At 44.9% G+C, this 12,376-nt stretch overlaps 1 protein-coding gene across 2 annotated transcripts in view; it reads right to left on the reverse strand.

Moving 5' to 3' along the window:
* The window catches only part of JAKMIP1 (janus kinase and microtubule interacting protein 1), a 175,362-nt gene that overhangs the window by 75,565 nt on the left and 87,421 nt on the right, over positions 1-12,376 (reverse strand). Inside the window, exon 3 of one of the 2 annotated variants that reach the window (XM_017887098.1) lies at positions 7,413-7,907. The exons of the other annotated variant lie outside the window; for it this stretch is intronic. Within the exon in view, the coding sequence (XP_017742587.1) occupies positions 7,413-7,907 (495 nt within the window). The remainder of the gene's footprint in view (positions 1-7,412; positions 7,908-12,376) is intronic. 2 annotated transcript variants of the gene reach the window in all.

A 12,376-nucleotide genomic window follows, 5' to 3' on the forward strand; every position in this document is an offset into this window, starting at 1 on the left:
GGAAGGAAGGAAGGAAGGAAGGAAGGAAGGAAGGAAGGAAGGAAGGAAGGAAGGAAGGAAGGAAGGAAAGAAAGAGAAAGAGAAAAAGAAAGAAAGAGAAAAAGAAAGAGAGAGAAAGGGAAAGAAAGGGAAAGGAAAGGAAAGGAAGAAGGAAGGAAGGAAAGAAGGAAGGAAGGAGAGAGAGAGAAAGAAGAAAGAAAGAAAGGAAGAAAGAGAGAAAGAAAGAAAGAAAGAAAGAAAGAAAGAAAGAAAGAAAGAAAGAAAGAAAGAAAGAAAGAAAAAGAAAAAGAGAAAGGGAAAGAAAGGGAAAGGAAGGAAGGAAGGAAGGAAGGAAGGAAGGAAGGAAGGAAGGAAGGAAGGGATTCCTGATACTCGAGAAGGCTGGCTCCTGCCGCTTCCTGATCAACCCCACACCCAGAGGTCATCCACACTATTATTCTAGCACCTTAGATTAGTTTTTACCCTTCTTAAACTTCATGTGAGTAAAATCATGCAGTATGTAGCTTTTGTGCTCACCTTGTTTGGTTTGTTTATGACACCACATGTAGGAAATTCATTCATTTTCTTGCCTGTTTTGGAAATTCATTTTTTCCCATTGCTGTGTAATATCCCATTGACTAAATACACCTTTATCCATCTTATTGCTTCATCTATTGCTCACAGAGCATATTTTCTATCATTTTCCTTTAGTGAAACCGGGTCTTTATATTTAAAAGTGTGACTTTTGTATCCACTCTGACAACTTCTGCATTTTAACTGGTTTAGTCCATTTACATTTGATGTAACTACTGCTATGACTTGTTTAATTCCACCATTTTGCTGTCTCTTCTCCATTTGTCCCATCTGTTTTTTTCCCTGCTTTGGTCCTTCTTTGCTACCTTCTTTTAGTGCAAACAGATTTCTTTAGTCTCTCATTTTATTTCCCCTCTTTGCTTTTTAGCTGTGCCTCCTTTTGCTGCCTTTTTAAACCTTGATTTGTCACAGCCTCCTTGAATTCATAGCGTCACACACCCCCTCAGACAAGATTGAAGGACTGTGCAAGAGTACAGATCCATTTACCACCAACCACCCCACTCCATCCTTTCTAGATTTTTTTATGCATTTTACTTCTGCATATGTCATAAACCCCACAATACAATGTGATTGTTTTTCTTTAAACAGTCACTTGTGTTTAAAATAAATTGAGAAAAAGAGATCATCTCAGACATTGACTCTCCTTTACCCATTTCTTCTGTTCTTTATTACCTTCCAAGAGAACTAAATTCCCATCTGGCATTGTTTCTCTTCACCTGCAGAACCTCCTTTAGCATTTTTGGTGGTGCAGCCTCTGGTGACAAATAATCTTAGCTTCCTTTTACCTAAAAGGTCTTTATTTCACTCTTACTGTAAAAGAGTATTTTTTGCTGGATATGAAATTCTGAGTTAACAGATGTCTCTGTTTCGCTTTAGAGCACTTAAGTGTATGAGATGCTACCAGGGGGCGAGGCTGCTCCACGTCCTTGCCATTTCTCGGCACTGTTAGCTTTTTAATTTAGCCATCCTGGTGCCTGAGCAGTGTTGTCTCGTTGTGTGCTTTTCTTCCTCTTATAAATATGCTCTTTTTAAATGCAAATACAAGATCCACTGTTAAACTTTAATCAATCCTATTTAAATTTCCAATTTTTCTTGTTTTAAACATTTTAGAGTTTAATTTATATAGCATGAACTTCATCGATTTTTAGTAAGTCTTCCAAGTTGTGGAGCCATCATTATAATCTGTTTCAGAACCTTCCTCACCCAGTAAGATCCCTCATGCTCATTTACAGCTAATCTCCATTCCAACTAGTCCCCGTCAGTCACTAACCTACTCTCTGTCTCTATAGATTTGGCTATTCTGGAGATTTCATATAAATGCAAGCATACAATATGAGGTCTTCTGTATCTAACTTCTATCATTTAGCATGTTTATGAGGTTCAGAAATGTTATAGATATTGTAGCATAAATCAATATTTCATACTGTCTCATTGTTGACTCACATTGTGTTATACAGACATGCCACATTTATCCATTCACCAACTGAGGACATTTTGGCTTTTCCCACTTGTTGACTATTAAATGCTGCCATAAGCATTCATGTACAAATCTTTATGTAGATACATGTTTTCTTTTCTTTTTTTTTTTTGTTTCGAGACGGAGTCTCCCTCTGTCGCCCAGGCTGGAGTGCAGTGGCCGGATCTCTGCTCACTACAAGCTCCCCCTTCCGGGTTTACGCCATTCTCCTGCCTCAGCCTCCGGAGTAGCTGGAGCTACAGGCACCCGCCACCTCGCCCGGCTAGTTTTTTTGTGTTTTTTAGTAGAGACGGGGTTTCACCGTGTTAGCCAGGGTGGTCTCGATCTCCTGACCTCGTGATCTGCCCGTCTCGGCCTCCCAAAGTGCTGGAATTACAGGCTTGAGCCACTGCGCCTGGCCATAGATACATGTTTTCATTTCTCTTGGATAGATACTTAGGAGTAGAACTACAGAGTCCGTAGGTGTCCTTTTTTAGACTTTTTAAGAAACTACCAAACCACTTATCAAGGTGGCTATACCATTTTAAAGTCCTATCAGAATGACAGTACTCACTCCTCCACATGCTAGCCAACATTTACTATTGTCTGTTTTTTTTACAGTCATTCTAGTGGATGAGAATTTATATCTAGTTGTAATTTTACTCTGGTTCCCTGATGATCAATGAGGTAGAACACCTTTTCACATATTTGTTAGTCATTTAATTATCCTGCTCTTGAAATATTCTTTCAAGTTTTTGCCCATTTTTAATTGAGTTATTTTTCATATTGTTTTATAGTTGTTTTCATAATCTGTACAAAAGTCCTTTGTGGTATAGGTATTCAACATCTCTTCTCTCAGCCTGTAATTTGCCTTGTATCTCTTTTATTGGTGCCTTTTGATGAACAATGATTATTTCATGTCCAATGCACAACCCTCTCTGAATAGTATATTCATGTAAATAGTGTATTGTGTCCTGCTTAAGAAATATTTACCATGTCCCAAGATCATGAAAAAAGTCTGTTTTCTACTAGTAGCTTTATTGTTTTACTTTTCATGTGTAGGTCTATAGACCACTTTGAATTAATCTTCTTGGGTAGTACGATATAGACTTCATACTATATACAGACAGAGTGTGTGTGTGGTGTGTGTGTGTTGTGTGTGTGTGTATTTCCTGTTTGTTTTTTTTCTTACAGATAGCTAACCAGTCCAATATTGTCCGTTGAAAGATCATCCTCTCTGTAGTGAACTGCCATGCTATCTTTTCCCACATACGTGAAGAGGTACTTCTGGACTCTTCTGTTCCACTGACCTGTCTCTCTAACCTTCAGCCTTACTGTCTGATTATTGTAGCTTTGTAGTAAATTTTGTTACAGGTTGTATGAACTTTCAATTTTTCTCTTCTTCAAGATTGTGATTCCACAACCTTTCAATTTTTTACATCAAATTTAGAATCTGCTTGCCAATGTCTGCATTTTAAAAGTCTGCTGGGGGCTGGGCGCAGTGACTCACGTCTGTAATCCTAGCACTTTGGGAGGCCGAGGCAGGCAGATCACTTGAGATCAGGAGTTCAAGACCAGCCTGGCCAACATGGCAAACCCCATCCTACTAAAAAATACAAAAAAAAAAAAAAAAAAAAAAAAAAAAATTAGCTGCGCATTGTGGCAGCATCTGTAATCCCAGTCTACTCGGAGGGCTGAGGCAAAGAATTGCTTGAACCCAGGAGCTGGCAGAAGTTGCAGTGAGTGAGAATCCACACCACTGCCACTCCAGCCTGAGAACAGAGCAAGACCTCAGTAAAAAAGAAAAAAAAAAAAATCTGCGGGATTTGGTAAGGGATAGCACTTGAATCTGTAGCTCAATCATGGATAAAACTGATATTATACTAAGTCTCTAATCGATGAAAATGATATCTCTTTCCATGATTTAGATCTCCTTAAATTTTCTCAGCAATGTTTTCTAGTTTCACGGGGAGACATCTTGCCACACTTTCATTAGATTCACTCCTAGGTATTGAAGTTTTTGCGTGCTCTACTGTAAATGATACTTTTAAGATTTCATTCTTAATTGTCCATTTGCTAATATATGAAATAATTTGTGTGTATGTTACCTTGTATATATAGACTTGATTAAATTCACTTATTAATGTAATAGTTTGTAGGGTCTTTCATTTCAGAACTTTCCACCGTTCTGAACGTGTCCCACAAAAATTCATACATTGAAACTATCACCAATGTGATAGTATTCGGAGGTGGGGACTTAAGAAGTATTAAGTCATGAGGCACAACCTTTATGAAGGGAGTAATGACCTTATAAGAGAATATGAGGCTGCTGCCTCTCTTTGTCATCACATTCCTTCTGGCATGTGAGGACATGGCATTCAAGGACATCATCTTAGAAGCAAAACTGGGCCCTTGCCAGATACTGAACTTGGCCAGGCCTGGGATCTGGACTCCCCAGCCTCCAGAATGGTAGAAATAATTTCTATTATATATAGTACCGCAGTCTGTGTTATTTTTATTATGCAACGTAGTGACTAAAACAGGTCTCTGGATTTTCTACATCACAACCATAGCCACCTGCAAATAATGAGTTTTCTTTTTTTCTCCCTCTCTTAAACTTTTATTTTTACTGTCTTTTGTATTTGACATTCTGGCCAGCTGCAATGTTGACTAGAAGTGTAACAGTCAACATCTTGTTTTGACCTTGAACTTTTTGGGTGGGAAATGTTCAATATTTCATTCATTATGTATATAGCTGTAACAGATTTTTGATAGAACCACTTATCATATTAGAGACATTCTATTCTATTCCTGGTTTTCTGAGAGTTTATATCATGGAAATGAATTTTACCAACAGATTTTCTGCCATTTAATATGACCACTTTTTCCTCTTATCATATCATTATGTTGAATTACATTCAGCCGGATTTTAGAATATGAAGTCAATCTTTGTATTTCAGAATAAACTCGCTGGGTTATGACTTATTAGCTTTTCTATGTATTGCTGGTTTGATATTAATATCTTGCTTTACTCTTTTTTTTTTTTTTTTTTTTTTTGAGGCGGAGTTCGCTCTTGTCGCTGGACTGGAGTGCAGTGGCCAGATCTCAGCTCACTGCAGCTCTGCCTCCCGGGTTTACGCATTCTCCTGCGCTCAGCCTCCCGAGTAGCTGGACTACAGGCGCCCGCACCCTCGCCCGGCTAGTTTTTGTATTTTTAGTAGAGACGGGGTTTCACGTGTTAGCCAGGATGGTCTCGATCTCCTGACCTCGTGATCCGCCTGTCTCGGCCTCCCAAAGTGCTGGGATTACAAGCTTGAGCCACCGTGCCCGGCCGTTTGTACTCTTGAATCTATGTTCATAAAAGGTAATCCAAAAGTTTTCTTATCTTGTGATGTTATTGCTTTTGGAATCAGAGTTACACTGGCTTCATAAGTTAGTTAAAATGTGTTCCAATTTATGTTTTCTGGAAGACTTTGGCTAGAATTAGTTTTACTTCTTTCTTAAACACTTGAAATAATTTACTTGTAAAGCCGTCTAGGTCTGGGCCTTTCTTCATAGGAAAATTATTCATTACAGATTTAATTTATTTAGGAGCTATAGGACTACTTAGATTTTCTATTTGCTTCGTGTCAGTTTTGGTACGTTGTGCTTATTCAAGGAATATGTTATTTTATCGAGGTTTCAAGTTTATTGGTATATGCTGTTTGCTGTGGGTTTATTGTCTGTAGGAGCTGTGGTATTTCCCCCTTTACATTTTTGATATTAGTAACTCATTGTCTCTGTTTTGCTTTATCAATATTGCTAAATGTTTGTCCATTTATCAATTTTAATTAACTCTTGAATTTGTTGATTTTCTGTATTAATTTTATTTCGCTGTTTCTTGCTCTTCAAAATTTCCTTCCTTCTACTCTCTGGAGTTTAATTTGCTGTTCTTTTTCTTTCTTCTTGATATAGAAGCTTAGATGCTTGATTTTCAGCATTTCTTCTTTTTGTCTAAAATATGTTTTGCCCTAAGGACTAATTACAACCCACAAATTTTGAAATGTGGTCTATTTTGATAAAAGTATGTCACATCCACAGAATTCTGCAGTTGTGGAAGAGAGTGCTCTGTCAGGTAAGTTCACGTTGGTTAATTGTCTTGGTGAAATCATGTCTTTATTCATTCTTTGTCTATGTGTTCTACTGTTTGCTGATAGCAGTGTGTTCATCCCCAACCATAACTGTTGATTTCTCTGCTTCTCCTTTTAGTTTTGATATTTTTCTCTTTTATACATTTGAGGTTTTGGTTTTGAATGCATTCCCACTGAATTGACCCTTTATTATTAAGAACTGCCCTTTTGTGTCTTTAGTATTACTTTTTGCCTTAGAGCCTTTGACATTAATACAGACAGACCAGCTTTGCTTTCAGGAAGTGTTTGCACAGTGTATCTTACCCCATCCTCTTATGCTCCGTGTCACCATGTCCTCATAATTAAGATGTCTCTCTTGTAAATATCACTGTTACTGTTTGATCCAGTCTGAAAACCTCAGCTTACTTTACTTCTTAGCCTCCTGCCCCACACAGCTTCAAAGTGTGACAAACGCCCTGAGGGGCAGACTGGCCATGTGTTTGTGGTGGGCCCCCTCCCTTTGCCTCCTACGTCCAGTGAGGGCATGGGAGCTGCCACTCTGCCTTTCCAGCTGGGCTCACCAGCCTTCCCCATCACTGCAGGACTCAGGAGGATCTCCTGTGCAGCAAGCTGGCCTAGGTGGGGCTCCTCTGGTTTCCATTCTTTCATGCCCACCCTGAGATGGCAAAAAATCCTACTCATCTCTCTTAGGACATCCAATCTTCAGCCCACACCCAGAATCCACAAATGCCCCAAGGGAAGAAAGCAGTTGGCAATTCTCAGGCGGCCTAGGCAGGGCTCTTTTCCCTTCCCTTTGGAATTTTAGTTCATCCACACTCCACAGCTTCCACAGATCTCCAGTATCTTTCAAAACAGGCCTACTTGCAATTTGTATTTTTCCCTTGCTGTTGCAGCCAGTTGGCCGGCCTGCCCTGACCTGCGGCACCTCACCTGGAGATGGAAGTCTGCTCATGGTTGTTGAAGGAAATGAATTAATAAATGCCTGGCACTCAGATCTGCTATCACGATGCATTTGCAACAACCCTCGCTAGTCTCCATTAAACTCCTTAGACAAATGGGGAAACTGTTCTTTGAGCCGATTACCTGCAGCCCCAAAGCCTCCTTACCACACCTAAGACTGCAAGGACGTTGCTGGGGCCCCAGTGCTTTGAACAATGCCTGGAGCACAGCAGGTCCTCGGAGCTCCGCATTTCCCCCACGCGTGCAGGGAGGGAAGGCTGCGTGCCCGTGGGCTGGGGAGGGGCGGCACGTACCAGCCTGCGGATGTCGCGCTCGCACTCGCGCTTGATGCGGTGCACCTCGTCTTGGTGCGCCTGGTAGGCAGCGCGCAGGTCGGCTGCCTTGGTCTTGTCGGCCTGCATGCAGTTACTGAGCGCCTCCTCTGCCTGCTTGCGCGCTGCCTTGAGCTCTAGGATCTCCTGCTGCAGCCGCAGGCGCTCTCCGTCGAAGGCCCTGCGCGCCTCCTCGCGCGCCTCGGTCAGCAGCGCTGTCTTGACCTTGTCGGCCGCGCCGTCGCGCAACACGTTCAGCGTGGCCTGCAGCCGCTGCAGCTCACCCTCCTTGATCTTGGCCGTGCGCGCCGCCTCCTGCTCGTGCTGCCGGATGAGCCCCTCGCGCAGCGCCTGCAGCTCCTTGGTCTTCTCTTCATGCAGCTTGGCCTTGAGCTCCGAAATGTAGGCCGTGTGCCGTCGCTGCTCCTGCTCGCGCTCCAGCTTCGCCTCCTGCAGCCGCTCGCGCAGTTTGCCCACCTGCAGCCAGAGCGGCGAGAGAGCCGGTCAGGGTCAGGATCAGGGTCAGGGTCACAGCTGGGGGAGCTGGCCACAGCCTCCCCGCGCCCAAGACACCCACCTGGGCCCACGTTCCCACGGATTCCCCCTTCGGCAATGCCCTGCAGGCCTGACCCTCCTGCCAGCCCCACTTAGAATCTCTCCTGCTAGTTCCCTGAGGTTTTCCGCAGGGGTGGCAACCCCCCGAGGATGTTGGAGAGGCATTCAAGCCTTTGACATCTCTTCCGAGTTGTAGATATATGAGGAAGGACAATTGCTCAATCACAGAACACACCCTGCAGAAATCGTCACCAAGACCCCAAAGATTGTAAACCAGAAATACATTTCCAGGGCCCCATGCACAGACTCTGGAGTTGGAGAAGACAGACCAGGCTTCTAAGTCTTCGGGGGCAGTGAGCAGGGGGGCACCATTCTTGTTGAGCGGGGTCCCAAGCTGGGCTGGGGACTCTAATGCATCACCCACATTGCCACATTAACCCCTTACGGTCTTGGGAAGGAGGTAGCGCTCTCTCTCTCTCTCTCTCTCTCTCTCTCTCTCTCTCTCTCTCTCTCTCTCTGTCTGTCTTCCTCTCTCTCTCTCCTCTGTTTTATCACGAGGCAGCCAAGGCTCAGTGACGGTCTGGTGACCTGCCCAGGGTGAGGGATGAGGACCCTGCTGCTGCCAGGTGACCCACCCCGCCTTGAGTCTATTCATTCTATCAGCAAACAATTCAAAACATTACTTATAAAATGTCCCAAGGGAGTGTGTTCTTAAAACACTTCAAAATGCTTTCTTTAACCTTTTTGTTTCAGTATCACTCAACACACATTCCACAGGAACACTTGACAGGCCCTTCTTTCCTGAATTCTGCCCCTCTCTGCAGACCTGAAATGAATTGCCTCTGATGGACAAGCTGCTTCCAGGGAAAATGGCAACGTCTTTCCCCAGACCACACTCTTGATAGCATAGTAACATGTTAAAATTAATTTTCGGTGAGAAGTTTTACAATGACACCTGAGTATTGGTAAATCCTTACTTATAACAGCAGGTCAAGCAGCAAATAAAACCAACCCAGGAAAACACACAAGAGCAACATCTCCTTTCACCAGATACTCACAATCATAGGAATGAAGCCAGGCGACCAGTCCGTGCTCTGTCCACCTTACCCTGGGGGCAGCAATCAGTATCTTTTCCTCGTGGATTTAGTAGCAGGAAGCCAGAACTTTAAGTATTTAACAGAACTGTCCTGGTTATGGACAAAATGTTTTTGACTGTTCTCCCTGCTGCGAGGCAACACTGTCTTAAGTCCCTGGTTAATGCTGACAGTCATCTGGGCTCAGCAAGGTCAGATCCAATGAGATCCTAATCTGTTTTGATGAGCTGCATTTCCCCGGGGAAATTTCTCTACCTCTATGGTGGTTGATGTTGTGGGTTGACTTGGCTGGGCCACAATGCCCAGTCGTTTGGTCAAACACCAGTCCAGATGTGGCTGTGAAGGTATATTTTAGAAAAGATTAACATTTACATCAGTAAACTCTGGGTGAAGCACAGTGCCTTCCACCATGTAGGTGGGCCTCATCCAATCAGTCGAAGACTTCAATAGAAAGACCGAGGTCCCCTGAGGAAGAAGGAACTCTGCCTCCAGACTGCACTGGGACTCGAAGCTGCAAGATCAACCCTTGCCTGAATCTCCAGCCTGCTGGTCTGCCCTACACATTTCAGATGTGCTAGCCCCACAACTGCGTAAGCCGATTCCTTAAAACTAACAAACAGCCTCTCACTCTGTGGGGTGTGTGTGTGTGTGTGTGTGTGTGAGACAACCTATTGGTTCTGTTTCTCTAAAGAACTCTGACTACACAAACTTCCAGAGCTCCAGTTTCCTCTACTAGGAAACAGGGATGTCAACAGCTGCCCCTCAAAGGCCCGTTGGGAGGAGGAAGATGAGGTGACTGCAGGTGGATGAATGAAGTCTGCTGTTATCGTGGTTCTGACTTTGTGCATCAGGTGTGGGCAGCCTCTCAGGAGAGTCACAGGTAGAAAGGGAATGAGGAACATGGAAGGGTGAGCAGAGGCCTGTGCAGGGCAGCCCGGGGGGTATAGGGGCTGCTTCCTGGGAGGGGCAGAGGTGCTGCTGAGGCTGGTGATCCAGGTGTGTAGGACAGGGATGGTGACAGAGAGGCAGGGGCCTGGGGACAGGGCCCTGGTGGGTCCCTCCAGCTCTGCCCAAAGCTGCTGAGGGCCAAGCCCAGGTGACATGACCTATGCCACAGAAGCAGCAGAGTGAGGCTGGGGTGACCCCTGATGTGCACAGAGCACTCCCCACCCCCACCACTCCATCCAACTGAGCAGGCCAAAAAAAGCCATCCAGCACTTTATCTCCAGGTGCCTCCAAGCTACCCCAAGTGTAGAGGCACCCACACCAGTCACTCCTCAGCACTTGGACTCTAAATGCAGCCATAGCACAAAGGCCAAGAGAGGGAACATGCCCTGGGTGTGTGGGGGTTGGCATGGAGAAATTATCTGAACCACCAGAACCACCCCCACTTGCCATTCCCACTCAGAGGGTGAGTCAGATTCGTCCCTTTCCATCCCCATCCTCATCCAATCCAGCAGCACTGGCTCTCTATGTCCAGGCCTGGCCACTTCCCCACTTCCCCCTTGCCCAAGCCACCTGCAGCAGCCCTCCCTCCCACATCCTCCAGGCTCAAAGCCCTCTAAATCTCACTGGTACAGGTTAACTACTCTGAAACCATCATACATGTATAGTGTTGAAGAAAGGAAGTGGATGGCAGATGGGGAAGCCAGGTTTCCCACTTGGAGTGAGAGGTTACAGACAAGCAAGAGGAGGCTGAAGTGAGCCATGTGACAGTGGATTCATCTTGGGGACATCTGTAAGAACTCATGTTTAACTTTGTGTGGATATAGATGTCACATATAGAAATATTTACAGGTATGTGTACATACGCAGGTCATATACACATATATTTCCTTGTTCTGGCAGCTGAGAGGGCCTAGAAACAATGACACCCCAGCAGTAATGGGCACACCTGGTGCCCAGATCTTTGTTTCTAATGCCATTCTCCAATAAAAGGAACCAGGACTCCTCAGAGAAATTGCTGGGTCTAGGGCTAGGATAGGAAATATACAAGATGAGCCTGGGGGTTTTTTTTTTTTTTTTTTTTTTTTTTTGAGTCAGAGTCTCGCTCTGTCGCCCAGGCTGGAGTACAGTGGCGCGATCTCGGCTCACTGCAAGCTCCGCCTCCCGGGTTCAAGCCATTCTCCTGCCTCAGCCTCCCGAGTAGCAGGACTACAGGTGCCCGCCACCACGCCCAGCTAATTTTTTAATATTTTTAGTAGAGATGGGGTTTCACTGTGTTAACCAGGATGGTCTCGTTCTCCTGACCTCATGATCCACCCGCCTCGGCCTCCCAAAGTGCTGGGATTAGAGGCGTGAGCCACTGCGGAGCCTGGAGCATCTTACGATGCCAGAAAGTAAGGAAGTACTCCAAAAAACCCCCACAAAACTGCCCCTGTGAAGTCTTGGGTTCTGCTTGCCCCTGCTCTATTTTCTAAAACCTTTGATGCAATGTGCCCAGGGTTGCTATATTGCTGGTTTCCTGTGAGCCTCTGTACCCATCTGACTTCAGGGCAGGGGCTGTCTCTGAGTTACTTCCAAACACTTCTCACTCAGCCCAGGCACGGAGCATGCGTGCCACAGGCTTGCTGATGAACAGACAGACACGTTTACCGCCCTCCCTCATCCTACAGTGTTCAACAGGTATGCTTTGCTAAAATACCAGCACTTTAAATGGGACATTGACGGTGATTATGAGATCATATCAAAGTAAGACTTCAATGCAATTGTAAAGTTTGCATTTATTCTTTTTGTACCAGTCAATAAGCACATGGCTGAATTCTCAGAGAATCAAAATTCTCCCAGCAGCCAGATGGGTAAAGTCAACCTCAAGGGGCCACAGGGATGGCTGGATTGAGAAAATAAGCAGCCAGGGTGCATCCAAGTGGAAATTGCTACATGTCCCAGAGGCAAGGAGGCAGCTTGGTAACAGGGAGGCCCAGCCTGGGGTCCGCATGGGCCTGGCTTTCAACCCAGCAATACCACCTACTGTGCTGGCCTCGTGTGTGAGGCTAAACTGTGTCCCCTGAAATTCATATGTTGAAGTCCTAACCCCCAGGACCTCAGGATGTGATTGCATTTGGAGATAGGTCCTAATGAGGTCATTAGGGTGGGCCCTAACCCAATTTGCCTGGTGTCTTCATAAGAAGAGGAAATAGACGTGGACACACACAGAGGAGAAAGCCATGTGAAGATACAGGGAGAAGGTGGTCAACTGCGAGCCAAGGAGAGGGGCTTCAGAAGGAGCCAATCCTGACACCTGGATCTGTGGCTGCCAGGCTCCAGGACTGAGACAGCAAACGTCTGTTGTGTAAG

The sequence above is a fragment of the Rhinopithecus bieti genome, unplaced genomic scaffold (assembly GCF_001698545.2).
Source record: "Rhinopithecus bieti isolate Rb0 unplaced genomic scaffold, ASM169854v2 scaffold_16601, whole genome shotgun sequence".
NCBI classification, from domain to species: Eukaryota; Metazoa; Chordata; class Mammalia; order Primates; family Cercopithecidae; genus Rhinopithecus; species Rhinopithecus bieti.